Source organism: Ananas comosus, linkage group 10 (genome assembly GCF_001540865.1).
Source record: "Ananas comosus cultivar F153 linkage group 10, ASM154086v1, whole genome shotgun sequence".
Lineage (NCBI taxonomy): Eukaryota > Viridiplantae > Streptophyta > Magnoliopsida > Poales > Bromeliaceae > Ananas > Ananas comosus.
Window position 1 is genome coordinate 7,872,418 of NC_033630.1, and position 24,006 is coordinate 7,896,423.

General features: G+C 38.9%; 1 protein-coding gene across 1 annotated transcript; it reads left to right on the forward strand.

Moving 5' to 3' along the window:
* On the forward strand, positions 5,763 to 23,351 carry LOC109716383 (peroxisome biogenesis protein 2). The gene is made up of 9 exons (XM_020241788.1): positions 5,763 to 5,947; positions 6,031 to 6,215; positions 6,468 to 6,581; positions 6,689 to 6,845; positions 11,315 to 11,451; positions 11,530 to 11,630; positions 15,495 to 15,612; positions 22,233 to 22,396; positions 22,733 to 23,351. The coding sequence occupies exons 2-9, from the start codon at positions 6,063 to 6,065 to the stop codon at positions 22,836 to 22,838; spliced, it is 1,050 nt and encodes a 349-aa protein (XP_020097377.1). The 5' UTR covers positions 5,763 to 5,947; positions 6,031 to 6,062; the 3' UTR covers positions 22,839 to 23,351.

Here is a 24,006-nt window from a genome sequence, read left to right on the forward strand (position 1 = left end):
ATCCAACCCTATACTATTGACCTATCTAGGTCCAATGCACTTTCCACCCTAGGTCCAACTGACTCTAGGTCTAATGCCTCAATTTCACAATCTAGGTTTACCTTAACTCTAGGTTCAGTTCTCAACCTATGTTCTTTAACACTAGGTTAGATGCCACACACCTAGATCCCGACTCTAGGTTCATACTCAACCTATGTTCTTTAACACTAGGTTAGATGCCACTCGTTATTTATCCTAGGTTCAACAACGCTAGGTTCAATGTCACCTATGTTCGACCTATGTTTATTAACACTAGGTTAATGCCACTCGATCTACTTGATATCCTACTTGTCATATCAAGTCCATATACACATGCATCTAGCATACATTTCCAATACACTTATACATATCATTTACATGGATCTACTTAGCATTTGCATCATATTATTAACATGCATTAGCTACATGAATCAACCACATGCTTTATTTACATTTATATGCATCATCTATATACCTCATTTACATTCATATGCATCAACGTGGATTCTTAATCATCTTAGACATAAAGGGCGACCTAGTCGCTTCGGTAAACACAACCCACCTTAACTCGCGTTCCGATTGCTCGTCGACACTTGCAATCGGCCTCCCGCGGCACTCGGCACCCGTTTAGGCCCGATCTCACAGTTGCTCTCTAAGAGCGCGTCGCTTCGCCGTTTCAAGTGCTAACGATCTTCGCCTCGCCGTTACGATGCTCGAGACCCGATTTCACGATTTATGGACGTCGCCTCGGCCTTCCAGGCAGAAACGAAGCTCCAAGCGTCCGTTTCTTCAATATCTTTGTAACGGCTCGTCGGATTGCCAAACCGTCTTCGCCAACGTGTTTCGTTACCTATCAATTTGGTTTATAGAGGGTTATTTGAGATCAAACCCATCTATTTACAAAAATCCCATTTTTGAGCTGTAGTTTGCGACTACGGCAAAAACCACCATTCGAACTCTAGATTCAAGCATTAAACGTCTATTAAGCTTGCTAGAACACTAATCAAACCATTTCTAGAGCATTTAGACCTATTTCTAGAGATCTACCATGAGAGGGAGTAGCAAGCTTACCTCTCAAGCTAGCCCAATGGAGAGGAAGAAGATGAGAAGATGAAGCTCCACCTTGCTCTTCTTCTCTCCACTATCTCCTTCTCCTCCTTCTTCTTCTTCTTCTTCCCCTTCTTTTCTTTCTAGAGAGAGAGGGAGGGTTTTGGGTTCACACGGTTGAGGGAGAGGGAGAGAAAGACCTAATTCCCCATTCTATACACTCTAATAAGTGCAAAATTGCACTTAAGCCCCTCAACAAGCCTCTTCTTGCAACAGCCCGAACTGGGCATTTTCGGGGTTCGGGGACCGGTCTCTGCATGAGGGACCGGTCTCTGAGAGACCGGTCTCTCTGCCTGGGACCGGTCCCAGAGAGACCTCCAGCCCAGACTTAGCCAATTTTCAGCTTCGTCCGTTTTCGCTCCGTTTTCGCCCGTTTTCGTTCGTTTGACCTCCGATTCGTCTCAAATCGAACCGAGACTCTCCAAACATGTTTTCAAATATGTTTTCATCATCTTTCCATCCTCGCTAATGCCAGATTCAGCTCACGGCCCAACCTAGCCTTTCGGGTTCTGTTTCCGCGCCTACGCGCACCGAAACACCCGATAGCTCCCGAACTTCACCGAACTTCACCGGAACCATTCAAATAGCTCCCCAATCGAATATACACCGTAACTTAATAGTTTTAGAAGTCCGGTACCTTACAATGCTACTATGCCCATAATCATGAATATGAATGCATGCATCATATAATAAAGGTTTGCTACCATGCTAACAAATTCGATCTATGTTCGAATAACAATGTTCAATGACATTATTAAACCTTTGATTTTCCATTTACCCAATCTGTGGCGAGACCCTAGGGCTCGCCTATAACTCACCCTTCAATCCCAAAGTGGGGAGGGAGCTCCATGTGCACCCAAGCCCGGGACCGTCTGCGGATCTCCATGTGGTTCGGACCTCCAAGTGGTCCTAGTCGCGCGACACTCCGGAGTACTCGACGACAATCCTCTCCATGTGGGGATTGGATGGCTATACCATCCCAAACGCAGACTGTGAGCTAGATCTATCCTCTCCGAGTGAGGATACACTATCACTAGGGTCAACTACCCAATCCAATCCTCTCCAAGTGAGGAAGCACTATAACTAGGGTCTACAATCGAATCAAATCCTCTCCAAGTGAGGATGCTCTACAACTAGAGTCAACATTTCTCGCGAGATCATTGGTTCCCGACATTCATGCAATGCTATTTAGCTTTTCTAAATTCATTGTTCACAAGGCATTTTCTAAGGGATCCGCCTATCCCTAGGTCCATCGACCTCTAGTGTTAATTACACTACATTAATGCCACTCGTTATCATTTAACATTTGGATGCCACTCGTTTGTTCTTTGACAATAACACTGCTTTCTATGTCACCAACACCCCCATCGGGTTCATCTCTATCTTTAGCATCATAGGATCCACGTTCCGACCCAATCCTCACCTATTTATGTCACCAAGCGTTCCAAGTACACTAGGTTATCATTTAGAAAGCGTAAGGAATGGAGTTACTATGCAATCCTACAATGCAACATGAGAGATGAGATTAAATGCAATTTAAGACATAGAAAGGAGTTCGAAAGCTTCGGGATGGCACTCCCCACCTTTAATCGATGTAGAGGCTTAGAAAATCTTTCTCGGCGAGCTTTACGAAAAGGCTTTAGCCTTCCTTGACCGAATCGATGCTAACCCGGCCCCATTTTGCCGAGAACTTCATGCCGGGTCGCCGAATGCCAAAATCGACTTCGCCCCCACATTTTGTGACCTAACAATAGGGTTTCCAAGGCTTCAAATGAGATCAATTTCATACTTACACAAAAATCCCATTTTGGAGCCCTAGGTTTGCACCCATAGCAAACCATCCAATGAATCCCTAGATTTTTGGGATTGATCTATTTAGAAGCATGCTTAGGGTCCATTTGGCCCATTCCAAGGCATAAAAACCGAAAACCCCAAATTCTAGAAGCTAGGGTTCAAGAGCTTACCTTTTGTGCTACACCAAAGAGAAGAGGAGAGGGAGATGAAGGTACTCAAAGCCTTCCTCTTGATCTCCTTCTTCTTCTCCTTCCTTATCTTCCTCTTCTTTTCCTTCCTCTCCTTCTTGTTCTTCTTCTTCTCCTTTCTTTTCTAGAGAGAGAGAGCAAGAGAGAAAGAGAGAGTGAGAGAGAGTGAAATGAGAGAGTGTGAGAGAGAGAGAGGGCTCAGCCCACTCTAATAAAGGCCATTTTGTATTTAGACCCCTCAACTTTTCATCCATTGCACAGCCCTCATTCGGCAGTTTTCGCCCAGAGGGACCGGTCTCCCCGACAAGGGACCGGTCCCCGAGAGCAGCCCACGCTGCCAGGGGCCTCCTTCGCGTTTGGGAATCGGTCTCTCCTTGGGAGACCGGTCCTCGCTTGAGAGACCGGTTCCCGAGAGCTCGATTTTCAGGACTTAGCCAAATTTCGGCATTTCTCGCTCGGACCACGTTCGGGAACCGGTCCCTCCCTGCTAGGGACCGGTTGCACCAAGCAACCCCGCTACACCCAGCCAAGGGAACCGGTCTCTCACCTCCAGAGACCGGTCCCCGAGAGCAACATCAGCCCAAAAATGCAGTTTGCACCATTTGCTCTCGCGGACTCAACTCCAAAGCACTTTTTGTGTTTTGGACATTCTTAACTCCCACAAAGGATATTCTCTCGATAGTCAGTCAATCCTGGATAAAGTACAATCCTCGAATTTCGAGAATTCACTTCCTTATAAATAATCCTTGGATCAAACACTATTCCACTATTCCACCTACCACCACCTAGCACCGTCATCCCAATCCTACATCTTTCCATCCAAGGGCTAAAAACTCAAAAGCACCACCTCCTTGGTGCTTTTGAGAGTATTCTAGCTCAACTACATAATATATATATATATATATATATATATATATATATATATATATATAAAATTTTGATAGCTTGGTTCACATGGTTAATATATTATTTAAGGCTTAAAAATCAAATTATTAACTTTATGACTTTATAATTATAAATTATTTACTTACATTCTATTAACATATCATAATAGTATTATTTTAATTTAATTCAATAATTTTTCTAATAAAGATTTAATTAATAAAAATTAATATATATTATATAAAACTTATAACAAAAAGATAAAATTAACATCCGTGCATTGCACGGATTAGTTGCTAGTTGCTTTAAGGGAATGTTTGGTTCGAAGTTGGAATCGGAATCGGAATCGGAATCGAAATAAGCTGGAATCGGAATCGGAATGACTCATTACCTAATTCTGTTTGGTTCGTTACCTGAATCGGAATAGGAATAAATCATTTCCATTATCGGTGTTTGGTTCAGGTAGGTATAAAAAACGTAATCAAATTAATATACTAACTTTATCTTTATAATATATTAATTTAAATTCAAATTAAAAATTAAATATTAAAAATTTAGATCAAAATTTTGAAATAATGTCAAAATTTAAAATTATCTTTTTTAAAAAAAATTAAACTTTGAAGTTGAGTGGATAATTCAAAATATAAAACTAAATTTCGATTTATTCAAATTCAAACTTAAAATTACAATTTAAATTTTAATTTGAATCCATAAATTTAATTTAAGTTTTAAATAAAATTTGAATAAAACTTTATATTTAAAATTTAATTTACATTCAAATTTATAAGTTAGATTCAAAATACTTGATTAAATTTTAATTTTTAATTCAAATTCAAATTAAAATTTAAAATTATAAATTTAATTTCTAATTTAAACTCATATTTTAATTAAAAAAGTTGAAAAAATAAATTTAATCCGAATAAATATACATTCCGTCCGGATTCAATTTCCAATCCGGCCTCCTAGGCCGGATTGGAAAAAGAGGCGATTGGGGGATTCCCATTTCACTCGAGAATCAGAATCGGAATGAGACTCCCGCATACCAAACACCCACAAACGAATTCATCCATTCTGATTCCGATTCTAAGGTGCAAAAAAAACCGAACCAAACACGTCCTATATATTTTGGTGCGGGGCGTAGATTTTTTCTTATAACCTGCATGAGATAATTTTCCAACACTCTACTCTATTTTATTTTATTTTATTTTTGTGTTTTTTCTAATTCTAAAGAGAAGTCCTCTTCCCGTTTGCCCTCACCGGTCTTCTTTGTTCGTCTGGTAGCAGAATGTAGTGTATCGGACGAATCGCAGCCGCCGATGATGATGAGAAGAGCAGAGGAAGAGTTAAGAGAGATGGAGAAAGAGGAGAGTTGGGGAGGAAGAAGGGTTTGGAGAGGTTAGAGGCAGGTTGAGGGAGATGAGGGCATGAGAGAGAGAGAGGTAGGAGAATTGGGGAGAAGGAAAAGCTATAATATTCCATTCATACCTTGTTTATATTATACTTTGGTATTTATACCACTTGGTAATTTGGATTAAAATGAAAAGCATCTAGTCTATGAGGGCTAAACAACAAAAGCTGATGAATTGAGGCATGGGTTGCCATTCGGCGCTATTATGGGCCCCCGCCTGGGCTTGACCGGTCCAGGAGTATTAGTAACCGGGTGGGCGGATATCGGGTCGCCTTCTCCGCACTATCCTCCGCCCGGCGGGTAGCGGGTCCGCCTTCTCCACCCGATCCGAGGTTCGGTCCTCTCTTCCGCCCGATCTCCTCTCCTCTCCTCTCTGTCTCCCAGCCCGATCTACTTTCCTCTCTGTCTCCCGAGATGCCCTAGTCGCCTCCGGTCCTACTCCGCCTGCGCCTGAACCCCTTCGAAGGCTCTTCCCGCCGGAGCAACCTGCCGCCCTTCTACTCCGCCTGCGCCTGAACCCCTTCGAAGGCGCTTCCCGCCGGACCACCCTGTTGCTGCCCTTATTCCTCCCTTAACTAGTAAAGCTACCATTTTTATTACTCCTTTTAACCACTCTACTCCTTTATTCTTCAGGTTGTTACACAGTACTCTGAACCGCGAATGACATGGAAAGAAGAGAAACCCTAACTCCCTCCTCCCCCTCCTCATCCTTCTCGGCTTCCTCTTCTTTCGGCAACGACCCACCCTCGGAAGATGCTTGGGTCACCGAGCACCACAGATTGCTTTCCCGATGGAAGTCCTTGCGCGACTCCCCCCAGGTTACTTTTTCCGCACTCCCATGCACAGAGTCTTAATTATTTTTTTGATTTTTTTAGATTTGGAAGTGAGTTTAGTCCCAATCATGGTTCCTTTTTGTTTCTCTTCTCCTCGTTTGCATTCTTCACAGATCACTGCGTTGAAATAGTAGCTTAATTTATCATTATTTTTGTTCTATTCCCGCTGTTCTAATTTTCTCGACTTGGATGTGAAATGCCTGGTTGGTATGGCATTATGGTTTGATTGCTTGGCAGGTTGCAATTCCGGTTTCAATATCTAGAGTCAACCAATTCGACTCTGCGAGGTTGGATGTCGAAATGTCTGCCATGCTGAAAGAACAGTTAATCAAAGTCTTTTCTTTGATGAAGGTATTTCCATGTTTGTGTGTTGGGGTCCTCTGCATTGTCCTTGCGTTTGTTTGGCTTCATAATTACTCTCTGTCTTGTCCTTTCTTCTTCTTCTTTTTTGGAATTAGCCAGGATTCTTATTTCAATATGAGCCAGAACTTGATGCTTTTCTTGAGTTTCTCATCTGGAGGTTCTCGATATGGGTAGATAAGCCAACTCCAGGGAATGCCTTAATGAATTTAAGATATAGAGATGAACGTGCAGTGCCCATTGGAGGAAAAGAAGGTAGGCATCCCTTGCTTATATTCGCTTAACTCAATGTTGTAATTGTTAATATTGAAAGGTATAGTATTTTATTGGATAAGTTTCTTCTTATTGCAATTTGAATGCCAGATTAATCCGCTGATATTTGCTTTAGCTTTGTCTTGGATTTGAATGGGACTAAGTACAACTAGAAATCACCTGTACCTTGCTCGTTCGCCGTCTAAAAGGGAAGCTGGTGGCTTTGGCAAGATGTTATTTCTTGAGGGCAGGACTTCTGTGAATGAAAAATGTTGTGCTTTAACAATTGTTGGTAGGATGATGTGGAATTTTTTAAAAATTAGGGTAGATACAAATATTATGAAAAAAAAGTAAACTGCATTGTTAGCCTCCAAACTTTTATGGAAGTTCACTTTGGCCTCTGTTTCTGAAGTGAACTTAATTGTAACGATCCAGCCCACTAGCAACAATAACTCGTTGGGCCCAAACCACTGGTTCAAAATGCTTAAGCCCAGTTATTATTACTAGTGTCTAAGTCTATTATATACCCAATCACATCCCCATTCCTATCCGATGGGATTATTGGGGTGTGACAAACTCCCCCCATTAAGGTCTTGACGTCCTCGTCAGTCCAATTACACACACAGTCCAAGATCACCGGGCGATGTGATACTTGTCCCGCTAGCATTGTCATTCAGACTTTGGCATAATCGGTCACCTTTTTCAAACTCCGGCATAGCCCATCATCTTGTTTTTCAGACCCTGGCTCAGCCGAGACTTGCCACACATTTTCGGCTGGTAAACCGGCTTTGATACCAAATGTAATGACCCAGCCCACTAGCAACAATAACTCGTTGGGTCAAAACCACCGGCCCAAAATGCTTAAGCCTATTATTACTAGTGTCTAAGTCTCTTATATATCCAATCACATCCCCATTCCTATCCGATGTGGGATTTTTGGAGTGTGACATTAATGTGCCTTGAACTTTTGTAAATATAGCATTTGGCGTATTTTGTCATATGAGATTAAGTTTGCTGATGAAAGAATTGATGTTGAATGGGGCAATTTGATACAATTATATAAGTTCACTGATGATAAATATATCAAACGGGCATCCAGATCGTTTTCCCATCAATAGACTTAACAACATATGATGGAGTGAGCCAATTTGATACAATTATAGAATTTCAAAGGGCATAAAGTTCATCTTAAAAGAATAGGGGCCAAAGAAAGACTTTCAAGTTTGGGGTCTAACCGTCTAACCAGAGTTTAAAGTGCTGCCCCGTGCCGTACGGCACGGGGTAGCACGTACTGTGCCCCCAAGATGGGGGCACGGTAGAGGGGGGGCTCGGACTCCCCTTCCGTGCCGCGGCACGCGGCGCAGTGCCGCACGAGACAAAGCAGCACGGCGCAGTGTGCCGCGACACAATGCCTTGCCGGCACTGCTGTTTTTTTTTTTTTTTTTGCTTTTTGGTTTTTTTTGCTTTCTGTTTTGTTCTTTGGATATCCGAAGCATTCTGGGTACCACACACCTCCCTAAAGATATTGCAAATCGAAAATCTACTTGTTAGGTAAGTCAAAAAAAATATAATTTTTTTTGTTTATCAATATACAGGCAAATTTTTTATTTACATATTCGGAAGAAGAGGGCTCAAGTCACCACGGACATCTATTTTTTCTTCACAAATTATTTTATCAAAATTTATCGCACTGGAAAATTTTTGACAAATTAGGGGAACAAAATCGAACTCACTAAATAAATTTTGAGGTATATCAAACATAAAATTTTATTTTTGCGCTAGAAGATTGAATAAAATTAAAAGCTAACTTAAATCATTTGATACTTAAATTAATTTAATTTATTTGTCATATAATTTATTGCTTAATTTTTTTGATAGATCTAATTTTTTGAAAAAATTAATTAAAAATTATTTTTTCAAATACTTTTTAAAATAATTTTTTCATATAGTTTTTAAATTTTTTTTTGTATTTTATTAGAGAAAAATTGTAATATGGTTAAAAGAAAGAAAGAAAGAAAGATGTTTTTGCATTTTAAAAATTCTAACCTGTAAAAATTTCTATTCTGCATTAGGTATAGTTGTACTTTACATACAAAAAAGTTTACAAGTATATTAATTGATGAGTATAGTAAGCTATATATAGCAAATATTCATAATTATTTGATTAAATCTTTCAAAATAACATTATAAGAGTTTATTGGAATCAAAAACAACGAGCCCTGGCTTGTGTGATTTGCGGCAAGTCCCATAGGGTGAACTACTGCCCCAATGAACTAAATATGGCCCAATCCATTGTTTCGACACCCTCTCCCATTACAAACAAGGAGAGCGTGTTTGCAATTTCATCTGCGCAGAGAGCGTGTCTGCAATTTCATCTGGGCAGCACTCTACCTCACGTCAGAACAAGGAGGCGCAACCCTGATCTAGAAGTCAGGTGTATGCAATGACTCAACCGGAGGACGCATATAACGAGATTGTTGCAGGTATAATTACTTTATATGGCATAAGAACTAGAGCACTATTTGACACTGGAGCGACGCATTTGTTTGTCTCTCAGAAGTTTGTGTCTACACACAGGATTCCAATTCAATTGTTAGAATTTTAGTGTTTGATGATCCACTACTAGATCCTGGTTTCTTCTCCTTTCCTTTACTCATATCTTTCCTCTCGATATGATTGGGAGCAAAAGTAGAAAAAGACGCAGGATTGATCAGACACGTACTCAAGATAAATATATTGTGCCGTTGGTTGAGACATGAAAAAGGGGTCTTGTGATTGCATACTAGTCTACTACGGATAATATATGACAACATTAGACACTATTATTATCTGAGCACTAAATGTCAAATTAATAGCTCATTAGTAAGAAACAATCAACAGTAAACTAAACTAGTCACTGATAACTATTAACTTATGGCCATTCAGTAACTATCAACATGAATTTTAATGTTAATTAACAGTTCATTAAACTTGGCAAATAATCTGATCTCTGTGTCGGAGATAGGAAGAAAACCTTTGCTCCCATTGAAAAATTGGTGCTGTTATAAAAATAGATGCTTTGAAATGAAAGCTTGAAGCTGAAATAGCAGAAATCATGCGTAATTTTTGCTCCTTGTGCTCCAATTGTTTTGTAAAAATACTACTATGGAAGGCAAAATTACAAACGCGTCCCTATGGGTTTGGCTTGGTGCATTACCGCCGTCATCGCTATTAACACATTGTTGGTACCCCCACCTGCACTCCTGGTGCCAGTCCATTTGTTGCCAACTCCCTGGGGGCAGAAGGATTAAGAGAGGGATTAGGGGAGAGATTGAGGTTGAAAATGGTTGGTGCATAACTTTTTTTTACTTCGACATATTACTGCCTAGATTTGTATTTTGATTACATCTGACCTGTTTCCTTGGATGAACTGCGTCAGGCTAGCTTTGTTGAGTGAATGATGTGCCGGACCACATACACTGCCCAGTATGCAATTTGCCCACAATCTGAACTGCATAAGGGTCAGATGGTGCGGTTAGCCTACCGCCTCAACCATACAGCTGCATATCCCACTTTTTAGAACACTTACATACTTTATAGACCAATAGGCATATTTTCAAAATGTTGTATCCTTGTTTTGAAGATTTGTTGCATCCGCATATTTGTTGTTAATTGTGTATGTATCCTTTATGACTATATCCTTGTATATTCGTGTCTGTGAAGTATAACATGTCACAAATGTCAGTTTTGCTTGCTTTTGTCTATTTTATCTTGTTCATAGCTTGGTTTCGCTCTAGCAGTCTAAATAGCAGAGGAGCTTTGTAGGTAGAAATTGTATTATTATTTTTCCTTTGTTGGACGAGTTGAGCAATAAAACTAGTTTGCTTGCTTTTGTATAGTAGATACTTGTGTTTCATTGCTTTTTCATGAAACAATGCATTATCTGGACTTCTAGTCTATAAATTCAATAATTGGTAGCAAGGATTTAAGTGCCGTGGCACGGGGTCGTGCCAGAAACTTGCCGGCACGATACGGCACGGTGCGTGCCGAGCCGTGCCGATGCGTGCCGGTCAAAAAAATTCTTGTGTGCCGACATATAATAGCATGAAATATTTATTTTCTTTAGCAACAAAATATTCTAACTATTTATTATATCTTTTTATTACATCTTTTGAACTTTATTGAGGAAATTACTTACTAATTTAAAGAATAGAGAGTTTTGAGCTGGGGCATCGGCACGAGATCTATATCGTGCCGGTATCTTGTTGGCACGGTATGGCACGGTACGGCACGGTAGATACGGCCCGTACCGACGGGCACTTAAAACCTTGATTGGTAGTTGCAATCGGAAAAGGACCATGTTACATCACTTTTGGTCATATACTTATTAGCTTCACCGCTTCATCTTGTGGTACTTATTTATTATTGCCATACTCTTGCTCATTTTGTTTCAATGAAACAATATTTCTTACTTAAATTCCTGCTTTTTTCAGTCAGAACAGGACTTGAAGGGCCTGGGCTTTCGGTTTCTCAAAAGATATGGTACTGTCTCAGCACTGTTGGTGGCCAATATCTCTGGTCCCGTCTGCAGTCGTTCTCTGCTTTTCGTCGATGGGGAGATTCTGAACAGGTGATGTTGCAATCCGTATCTTTCATACTGTTATGAATCCTGATAATCTCAGTAATTGTAGTCTGTTGTATCATACAGAGATCATTGGCTCGGCGATTCTGGATTTTGTTACGACGTGTTGAGGGTTTATACAAGGCTGCAGCTTTTTGCAACCTCCTGTTGTTTCTGTATAATGGAAGGTACCTTTCTCAATCTGATAGCAGCTATATCAGTGTATCTTCTATACTAGCACATTGCAACTTTTAAAACTTGTATTATTGTCATGCCCCGGGGTCCCTTTTTGTAAGCTATTTTGAAATTGGGCTATCTTTGTAAATCAGAGTCCGTGAAAAAGTGCATTTTTTTTGTTTTCTAACCTTGACCCAGGGATGTAACAGACCCACCACAAATAGAAGAAAATTTTCTGTTCAAACGGATAGTCTTTCTTGTTTTGCATGGCGTAGCACATAGTACTAGTGTCAACTATGACATACCACCCACACTAACAATATTTACGATACATATAGATTATCATTTCAAGTTTCATATCCATTCCTATTAGTTAAAAGCACCTCCCACCCGAAGGCTTCACTTTGAAACTCTAGTTTTCCAAAAATTCACGAAAAGCCGAAAAGCCACTTTGAAAACCATTTCTTATATGGAAACTTTTGTTTTAAAGTAAACAAGCTACTACGAGGGGTAGAAATCTATTATTTGCAAAAACTACGAATCTTCCAAAAACCATGAGTAAACAAAACTCATAAATACGTCATCCAAGAATCCATGAATAAAACCATCAACTAAACCACGTAAGAACAAATACTAGCAGGTATAGGGGTAAGCTATACTATCTCATATATACAATAAGCGTCAAATCAGAACTGATACCGTAAGGTCGGGATCTCTATCTCAAGCTCACTATCTAATATCGTCCTCATGCATCGTCCCGACCCTCACCGTTCGAGCTACCTGAAAAATAGTAGGGGGGAGAACATGTAAACAAGTCTCCCCTTCCCAGTGGATACCGCAAGCTGATAAAAGCGAGCTGTACACACCGGTAGATAGAAGGGATAAATAACAGCAGTAACAAGTAAATCAGGTGTAATGATAGGGAATAACAACCATCGATGATCACCAAGGAGTTACTACTATAAAGTGGGATGATAAAGCAACGACTAACTATAGTCAATAGTTAAACTAGTGCAATAGCAATGATAGCTGAACTGAAAACAACTATGATACCGGTATGACAAACCACTATTGCAAAGGGAGATAGAAAAATGACTATGCGTCAACTGCAACTGATAGCACAAGTATACCCAATCAACGGCCATAATGGTCTAAGGACCTCAGGCTATGCCGCGACTGCTCTAATAGGGATATGACTCTAACAGTAGACAGGTCTCCCTGGCATATGATCCAGCAGTAGGCCGCTGGGCTCACGGGTTGGATGTACGACCATTTTTTCGAAAAAGAACACTCACTTGCGGTAGATCAGACCGCTGGTGTACTTGAAATGCACGTGAGCTGTGGCGATCAATATAATATGCTTAATGGCCAACAACGGCAACAAGCCGATAGAATAATCCACAACTATATCCAACCAAGTACGGTCTAATACTCCCGAAGGAGTGTCTCCATGTCACTGACCTATCAGGTCTATATAATTGTATCACCAAGTACGAAATGTCATCAATGACGAAGTCAAGCAATGATAATCAATCACTGGGGTACTACTTTACCACTAGATCAATCATGATATTACAAGACGAAACAACTGTAGAGTTGACCAACAAGCATAAGTAGTGTGCAAAATACTGAGCATGAAATCATGATGAGCTATGCAATCACAAGGAGGAAAAAGGTAAGAAGTCACCGAGCATGAGCCGCTGGACCGACTCCGGATCGAAGTACCCACTTGTATCAGCAGTCGCACCTAGCTTCCGAGGTGCGGAGAATCGTCGACCGAACCTACGATAGATCCACTAAGTCAGGGTCTAATCCTATGGACTCAAAACACATCGCTCACAAACCCCAAGCCACTAGCGGAATCAATTTCCTAAAATCAATCCCCAAACTCGCTGGGAATCCTGAAAACGCATCGGGATGCCCTCGGGACCCACGAAACGTCCCGAAACGCACCGACTCACACCGGGAGTCACCCGCTGTCCCGAAACACAACTATTTGGGCGTCCGGACAGCAAACGCAAGTGCCTAGGTCAACTCGGTCGTCGCCGACCAACCATTCCACATCAGGCTTCTAGAAGTGTCCATTTTGGCACCGGAAGCCTCCGCCGCTCACCAGTCGCCTCCGAACACACAAGGGGACCATGGTGGCCAACAAACGAGGCTAGGTGATGATTTTCAGGGCAACCACGCAACCGGAAACCCATCGTGACGTCAAATCGCATTTCGCTGGCAATTTCGTCGGAACGCTTTGAAGCCTTATTTCCGATCGCAATAGTGCTTTAGAGCCTGGACAACAAGTCCAGAGGGTCACAAATAGTGACCACACGCTGCTGCCCGAGGCAGCCCACGCAACCACATTTGCAAATAAATCCCTAAACATTCCAACAATCGCATAATATAAACATAAGGTGATTGTTTAGGGTCTAAACCGTAAATCGTGCGCCTTCGGGATAATGCAAGAGCACCAGCGGATAGGTCTTGACGTGCCTGACACCGTGCTCGCTGTCGGAGTGCGAACGACGGTCGAGGAGTGTTGTGGAGTCTCCCCAAGTTCAGTGTATAAAAGGCTCCGGGAGCGGAGGAGCCAACGCTCGGTGACGGAGGGTCGCCAAGAGAAACGGAGGTGAGCACGACATTCGGCAAGTCGAGGGGATTGCCGTGCTCACTTTCGAATCAATCAGGGAGCTTTGGATTGTCGAAAACTACGAATAAGGCAACCTTTGAGCCCTAGCTCAAGGTGCAGCGAGTAGGGGGCTCTCCGGCCGGCTGTCGGCATCCTGCCGGCGCGCGCGCCGGTTGGAGTCAGTAGCGGAGGGGAAGGGGAGTGTGGTGCTCACCCTCGTTGGCGGCGAGGAGCAGCGGCGGCGAGAGAGGCTTGGCCAGCACAAGTGCAGGCTAGAGTTGGGCCTTGAACGGCAGTGACGGCGGCGGCCGGGGGAGGCAGGGGTCGGCGGCGGCGGGCTGCCTGAAACCGAGGGAGGCGGTGGCCGCAGCCCTGTGAGGCTGGGCTCCCCTCTGCCCTAGCTTGGCCGAGGGGTAATTCTGGTGACTGCGTCAGCGCCGACAGGGCACGGGGACACCGAGGGAGGTGGCCAGAGGTCGCAACTCAGAGGAGGTGGGCTCGGGTTCCCCCTGTGCTCGTCGGGCTCACCGAGAGGGGAGAGGATGGTGAGGGAGAGACGGAGGGAAAGAGAGAGATGATGGTGGTGGTGGCCAGATCTGGGCTGCTGGCGGTCAGAGATGCGCGCGTGCTACCAAGTTGTTTTTGATGATGCGGCTTTCAAATCGACGATCGGCTCCGTTAGACTTGATCTACATATATATATATAAAATTCAAATTTGATCTTGGTTTGAATCCCTCAGTTCCAAATGTCCCGGATTTTACAATTATGGTGAAAATATATTTTTGGTCCACTAGGCTCGAACTCATGTTCCTTTTGTTGTTTTTTTTTCTGTTTTTTTTCCCTTTTTTGAAAGAAAAGTGTTGCCGCTCAGTTGATTATAAATCTTTTTCATGAGATGTTTTGCTAGGCTCTTGCATAGTAATGTGGGAAATATGAATTCTGGAATGGGAGATAGCATATGTGGGAGTTGGCAAACATATGAACGGAACAAATGAGTTAAAATAGTTCATATTTGTAGCTAACTGTTATACAAGTGCAGTCTTTCTGTACAATCTTCGTGCAGCATTTACATGATGATATGTTAATTCAACTGTTATACAAGTGCAGTCTTTCTGTACAATCTTCCCGCAGCATTTACATGATGATATGTTAATTTGCATGGAATTTTTTTGGCTTCCTCCTAAGTACATCTTTTTGGTAAATTGTCATTATTTTAATGTTACTCAGAAATTTCATATGCTGTTTGTGCAGGTATAGGAGTATTATTGAAAGGGCTTTGAGAGCAAGGCTTGTCTATGGAAGCCCCAATATGAACAGAGCTGTCAGTTTTGAGTACATGAATCGTCAATTGGTGTGGAATGAATTTTCGGTATGTCTCCTTCCTTTCCTGAGTTGGTGTTATTGAGGAAAAAAAATGTTGTTTAAACTTTTATAAATATAGCTGTTGCACATAGATTTTGTGAATTTGATAGTTTTGACATTAAGGTACTTTATACTGTAGTCACAGAAGATAACAAGAAGGATAATTTGATCTCCGTGTAGCCTTTGATTTGCTGGCTTATTCCCAACTGTGTTGCGCTTAAGCAATAATATTAATTGTGGTTGGTCTAAGTTGAGTACATTCTAAAGATTTTATCTTATGCATTGATATCTTTGCAAGTTGTTGCCACCATATCATGTCATAAATTTTCCCTTTTGTTTAAATCTTGCACTAAATACTTAAAAGAGCAAATAACTTTGCTGATTTCTTTTGCAGGCTTAAAATAAACAGAGGATTCTTTTAGTAAAAGCTTGCATACCTTGTGTGACTTGCATCTGCATTTAGGGGATAATTTAAGCTGCTTATCTATATTTATGGTTTCTTCTATAATTACTACAAGGAAATGGCAATGTTCCCTGAACCAAGGATTAGCATGCTGCCCTCTGCGACCCGTGACGTAGTGTGCTGAGGCTGTGTTGGCACATGGTGCGGGATTGTGCCGACACCATATTGACAAAACTTTGTTTTTGGGTGCATATTTTGGAATCTTTTTATGTTTTTTTTTAATTTACAAGTTCTAGAAAAGCTTTTTTTATACTTAAAATATATAAGGTCTTGTACATCTGCTAGCATTTGGAGCAATTAGTAAGTTCTATTGCATAATAAGACCAACTCTAAGTGAAGAAAATCACAAATAAGAAGATTTCGTCCAAATTCTTTTATCATATTATATCCTGTGAATTTACCCATGATAGTGTTCTCCTATAAATTTTTATTCAATTATGACTTTTGATTTCATGCATATACTTTCGTAATATATATAAAATGGTTTTTTTTTAAGTTTTAAAGATATTTATAACTTTATTCTTACTAAATTGTGTAAGATATAAAAAAATAAATATTTTTATATCATTAGAGATATTAAAACACACTAAAAAACTAAATTTTTTTAAAAATGATAATAGAAAAAGTTGAGCCGATATATATGCCAATGTGCCAGTGGTGTGCCACTTGCATGGGAGGGCGTGCCAACTTGGCACGCTTTGTGCAGCTGTATTGTGCCGTGCTGCTGGCACAGTGGGACGCACTATGCCAGGAGCACGAGAATCCTTTCCACGAACCATGTCCGTGCATGCATGGATGCCTCACAATAATAAGGCTATGTCATACCGGTATGCAAGACTTAATTGTTTATCTATACAAAAAGGAAGTGATAACAGAATTAATAAGATGCGATTCCAATTTATAAAACAGACTCAGCAAAGTATTCTAATATTTAACCTTCTAGATACAGTGCATCAGTTGGTCATATAGAAAGATACATATCTGTATGGTCTATGGTAAGTACACCAATTGTAATTGCAAGAGATTAAGTTGCCAACTTACGTCTAGTGTGTCAATGTGAGAAGTAACTCCTAAATAGCCATGCCATCAAGCTTCGAGCTCCTTTGATTGTTTTCCATCAAATCTTAATTCAAACAGATTTTGAAACCTTTCTCGATTACTCTACTACTAAATAAATCCTAATAAGTTTATTGTTTCACATTTAAATTCGTCAAATTTATTGGAATTTCTTTTTACCTCTCTGTCTATCACACTAGTTGGTCATTTAGTCTTTTTCTTCGATGGTTTTGAATCTTTGTGAGCTCTGATTTGTCCCTGTTACACAAGATTTTTATCTACTTCCGTGACGACTTTGTGGACTTGAATTAGTTTGGGGGAGCAATTTAACCAATTGGGTCCAAATTTAACACCAAAGCACATTCTTTTTTACTCCCTGATCATCATTTTATGAGCTATAGCCCTTGAGATAAATATCTTAACATGTAGATAATTTCTTATCAAGATGGATATTCCCTTATCCCACATGATAACTCTCTGATTCGTTTACTATTTACAGATTGGTTTTGTTTTAATTTTTACAAGAAATTTTCACATAAACTGTTATGCCGAGCAAAGACCGTGGACTGAATTCGAATTTCATATTAGGTTGTTTAGGTGTCAGATTGAAATGAACTTTAGGGGCGACCTCAAAATATTTTTTGTCAGTTAAAGGAATTATTTTTCATGAGGTCCCGAGGTCATTTGACCTATTAAATAAATATTTTACTTTCAGCTTACTGTGGTTGACTAGGCAGAGGGTTCAAATATCAAATTGTAACCAAACTGCACCCACGATCTTAGAAAGGTCACAACTAGTAAGATCCTAGTAAGATTTTATAATTTTTAGGGATCATTTCACCTACAAACTTCATACGAAAATTCAAACACTACAAATAGTCTAATTTGGGACATTATTTTACACTACAGTATGATGGTTCCAAACAATCTTAGAATATGATATATTGGGGGTACATAAATAAAAGTTTATTCTAAATACATATAACAATTACATCAACAATTGTTGTGTTGCGCTGGCAGTGGCATGCCTCGTGCCAAAGTTGGCACAGCCCTTCACACTAATGGTATGCAAATGGCACCCTGACATAAGATTGGCTCGAATATTTTATCATTTTTTTTGTAGAAAATATAGTTTTTTACGGTGTTTTTAATGTCCCGAATATCCTTAAAAATGGTTCAAGTGTTTAATATTTCACAAAGTTTAGTAAGAATAGAATCGTATTTATCTTAAATAACTCAGGAATATCATTTTGACATAATTTGAAAGAACACTCACAAAGAAGAATTTAATAGTCATAATTGGAAAAAGAAAAAAAAAAGGAAGACACTGCCATCACCAGATGAAAAATGATAGCGTAAGCGCCATTTTGCCTCCCTATGGTTTTGTTCATTTTTAGTTTGCCATTTTGTGGTTCAAAAAGTTTCACTTAACTATTCTATGGTTTAGCTCATTTTCACTTTGCTACCTGTGGTTCAAAAAATTATACTTAACTACTCTATGGTTATAAAAAATTTCACTTTACTATCCTATTTGATAGTAGTTTTTTTGGGTAAAAATAGGGATAAAATCACATGATAGTTAAGTCTAACTTTTTGAACCGCATGATGGCTAAGTGAAAATAAGCTAAACCGTCGGAGGGGCGGAATTGGTAGCAAACTTTAAATTTTCGTTTTTTCTCAACCGCAATGTGATCTAATTATGCAATAGTGCCCACTATTTGCTCCAAAAATTTAGTAAATTTATAAGGTCTACATGTTTTAAGTTCAAAAAGCTATGTAAGTTTGAAAAATCATAGCGATACATACCGTGCCACGAATTAATGGGCACGGTATAAGGGGAGTCTCTCTTGGATTCCCCGTGTCGCGATACCCAAAGGTATTGCGCGAGACAGCGCGATACCCTTTGGGTATCGCAGCACAGTGCCGCTGCATGCCTGTAAGGGCACACAGGATTTTAAGTTTTAGCCTTTTTTTTCTTTTTTCTTTTTTCGTTTGGGCTATTTTTAGATTTTTTTTTTGTGCCACACACACATCCCTCTCTTTCGTTCTCTTCTACATTTTCTTCTCCGCAACTCGCTTTTTCAATTTTTCCTTTTCTTTTTGCTAGCTCTTCTCTTTTTTTCTTTTCTATTTTTTCCTTCCTTTTCTTACTATAATTTTTTCTCTAATTTCTTGTTTCAATTTCTTCTTTTTCTATTTTAATCACTTCGATCTTAGGAGAAAAGGCAAAGAAATGATAAATTGAAGACATACTTATTAGGTAGGTAAAAAAATTTGCAATTTTAAATTGTTTTTCATACATTTTGAATATTTCTAACTTGTGTTCCTGTTTGAAGAAATTTGAAATTATGCAAATTTTTATTTATAGCTTACAAAAAGTTAAAAATCGATCTACTTGATTAAGTTATTATATAGTCTTATTTTTAATTATTCTGTATGAATTTATGACAATTTTTTTTTAATTTTGCCAATTCTATTTTTGAATTTAGAAGATGGAAAATACTAATAAAATAAAAAATTAAATTGAAGCACCTTATATTTAAATTTGCTTAATTATTCTCCATATGATTTATTATTAAATTTTTATGAATAGATCTCACAATTCTTCCTAAAAATTTTAATATAAATTAATTTTTTCTTCAAATTTTTAATAAATATTTCTAAAAGATTCAAAATTAAAAGAAATTATTGGAGCAATTGTAGTGCTATTCTAGTTAATCTAGTCATAATGCAGTCTCCCATCAAATCAATATGGATGAATCTTACAAATTCCATAAAAATTTTAAGAAAAATTAATTTTCTATAATTTTGTTTTTTATAATTTTTTTTAGTTCTAAAAAGAAGGTAAAATCAAATGAATTTTCAAAGTTAATCTATTTTTAATTTTATTCTCCATGAGCTATAGTTATATTTTACTTCACATATATGAAAAACCTACCACTATATTAATTGCTGAGTGTAGCAAGCTATATATAGCCAATATTAATAATTATCTTTCTAAATCTTTTTAAATAGCATTATAAGAGTTTATTGAAAAAAAAAAACTATGCAAAAACGTGCCACTAGGAGGTCATGCATATCCATCAGCACGCAAGCGTGCCACGTGTTGGCATGCTTGCGTGCCTGAGCCGTATTGTGCCAGGCGACAATCGGCATGCCCCTGTGCCACACAACACTTTAATCCTTGCATTCAATATAGGAAAGTATTGAATATATGAAACTTTATACCATTCAGCATGACCACAAGGCGGCACGACCTTGGCACAGTACTACATGAGCGGTATGGGCAATCCTTGCATTACATATTACAATATATGAAAGTATTGTACGAAGTTATAAAGCTATTTGAGTTTTATTTAACATGAAAGATAATTATATCAGACCAGACAATAGTGTTGGATTTTATCTTATGAACCCTAAAGCACGTGTCACCAAATGCAATGGTGAGATGTATGACTTTGATGCTTGTCAGTTTAGAATGATTGCGATTGGATTTAGACTTAAAAGTCAGCCAATGTCCTACCCCGTTTCTCGTTATATCTCTCATGTATCCCTTGCCTATCGAAGCATTCTCATGAAGTGTGCGACGTGAATCGGTCACGAGATAGGCGAGTATCAAGATATTTGTCCATATTTCTGAAATGTCCGATACTCCTATGAGGTGTTTGACCCCCTACTGGGGGTGTATCAGGCGAGCATCGTAATATCCAGTACATAATCGTAATATCCAGTACATATTTGATGTGGACATGAGAGCTAAAATTAAGTATCCTTGAATCGTAGCTTTGTACATGAAATAGTTCTATAGTAAGTTGGCAATTTCTGATGCCTATGAGTACTTTCTATGTGAAGTAAATTTAATTCTGCAGGCCTATGGCAATCCATGTCTCAGCCATAAACTAGATTCATGTCTATTTCATATCTGTCTTTATCTTTATTGATTATCATATTTAAGTGTGTGTGTGTGTGTGTGTATATATATATATATATGCACCCCCTTCTATGCAAGCATATGTATGAATTAATTAGTGACATATGAATATGTATGAGTTAATTAGTGACATATGATGGGTGGTTGTTTTAGATTTATCCATCGCAAGCATCGTTCATTTATTTCCATTGAAATTTAGATTGATATTGATTGTTGATTTGGGTTTTCCAATTCTTAGTACCGAATGAATTCCACTATATTGTTTTCAGAAATATTACTGACAGCAATACACAACTTCAACCATCAACTGCAAAAGGTTGTATTAAAAAGAGAGAACTACTGACATGAAATTTGGAAATCTGCTACCCCATGCAACAAAAACCTCAATTTTTGGCTTAATTTGTAGAAGTGGAATAGCTACTATTATGTTCAGGGTTTCTATTTTATATATACTGACAAGGTTTGGTGGTGAAGGTTGAGCAAAATTATTTAGTTGGAAGTTGGAAACATCATTGAGGGCTAAATTGCTCTAATTCTTCCAAATGCTCTGATTGCAGCAAAGCTAGTATTTGCTGAACTTACCAAAAAAATAAGACAGGATTTAAATCACTTAAAGAACTAAAATTAATTAGGATATGTCAAGAAGGCTTATCTGTAGAGTATGGATTGCTTTGTATAGGACTTTAAATTATGTTTTGATCATTCTGTGCTCGTATAGATATTATACTATCATACAAGTATAATTGCAGTACTGTACTTTTGTTATTACCGGTGGATATTTTAATCAACTTCAGGTTGTTCAGAGATAAATAGATGATTCCAGTTTGGGCCTATTGACTCATGATCACAGATAATTTGGGTCAGTCAAATATTTTAGAAAACAAACAGCATATCCGTTTCCTGTGTTGACTTCAAGCTTTTCATATTTTCATATCACATCTGTAACAATTTTGCCTGTTTTAGCCATCATTTGGTATAGAACTCTTCCGATCTCTCAATATGAACAAATTATCTTTCATTTGTAATGGTTCACTTGGTGTTTTATTTTATTTCTGATCAAGCTTCTTGAGACGGCAAATAACTTCCAAAATCATTTGGTTTTCTTTGTTTTGCTTTACAAAGAAGGATTCTTTGTCTTATATTCTTAAACTGATTGAAAGTTGCTATATATATGCAGGAAATGCTGCTTTTACTTCTTCCTCTTTTAAACTCATCTTCGGTCAAGAAATTCCTCCCATTTTCCAAGGATAAATCGACTGGTTCTTCTGGTGATGAAGCAGAGTGCCCCATATGCCATTCAAGTCCCAGCATTCCATTTCTAGCTCTTCCTTGCCACCACAGGTACTTAATACCTTTCTGTTCCTTATCAGATCATGTAATTTGGTCAATTTCTTCATTTACATGTTTTTTTGGCAAATGGGTTTTATGTCAGCTTTCTTATTGTACCATTGGAATGTCCTAATTAAGAGAAGAGTCCGGTTAATCCTGTGTGATAAAATGTAAATGTTGAATGAACCTGTATGTTGATACATCTAAGGCCATATTGACTAAAACATGCGATGAAATTCAAAAACGTGCATAGATCGGGTCATCACCATATTTTATGTGATTTATGTTGATTTACAACAAGTATTTATTTTCACCGTGTGAGAGCTGATTTAGTTTTCTGAATTGTAGGTACTGCTACTACTGCCTCCGCACTCGCTGTGTGGCAGTCAGCTCATATAGATGTGCTCGTTGCGATGAGGCTGTTGTTGCCATTCAACGGCAAGGAACAAGTTAAGAATATTTACTTGGCCAAAGCCTGATCATCCTTACTGTACGACCATGCCATGTGGCAGTCAATATGCTGAGGTTTACTTGCCATCGTCCGACAAGCATGCTCTTGTAGAATCCGAATTTGATTTCCATCAGAATTTGATTTCCGTCAGACCAAGGGATTGTAAACATATGTACTATATGTGGAGAAAGTGCCGAGGTGGCTATATTTGATTCTTGAAGAACCTAGAATCTAGTTAGGAATAAACCAAATTTTTTTATTAAAATGATTAATTCTGGCTGTATTGAATTTCTTTAGCTGCAGAGTTTACATGAAGTTAATTCTTAGGGTGATTTGATACTCGAAAGTGCCATTCGGTCATGCATTTTGTGGTAATCATACATCCAAATAAGAATCCAATTGTATTTATCAGCTCCAAACGAAATTGCTGATTAGATAAATGCTCAACACCCGGTGTTACAATGTAATTTAGAATTGTGTATTGTTGCCATATATATATTGTAGGTTTATATAGTATTAAGCATTGTGTATTTGTCATGCTCCGTTGCCCCTTTCTCAAATAGGTGGAAGAAGTTCCGCACGGGCGTGTGCGTTAGACCCGTCGAACGGACAGTTTTTTCTGTCTACTCAATGCGTCATAATCAGTACAATTCAAAACATTCTAAATAAAAATAAAATTCATACACAGATTATATAAGAAAAGTATTATAAACATTCAAAAACTATGCTATTACAAGCATTTCTCACGTTCAAACTACATGTACATTTTTTTTTGCAAATACAATCAAATTATTATTACAATTTCTCTTTTCTGTACCCTTACGCTACATTGTTCGAGGGTATATCTATCTTTGTCATAATTTCTGTACCCTTAAGCTACATTGTTCGAGGGTATATCTATCTTTGTCATAATGGTAGAATGCTAACTATCGAGCTACGTTCATTTCTTGTGCCGTCGCGCCGCTCACGTGCAGATCTGTAAAATATGGGGGTGTGTAATACACTGAATTTTTGCAAATTGCGAAATTCGAGTGTGAGCAATGAAGTGTGGAATTATTCTACATGTTCTAAATGACTTGGAGAAGTTTGTGACCAAGTTAGAGAGTGATTGGAGGGTTAAAAGTGAGAAAGTGCATTGATTGGGCGAAATCAGCCTTTTCTGCTTGGTGTA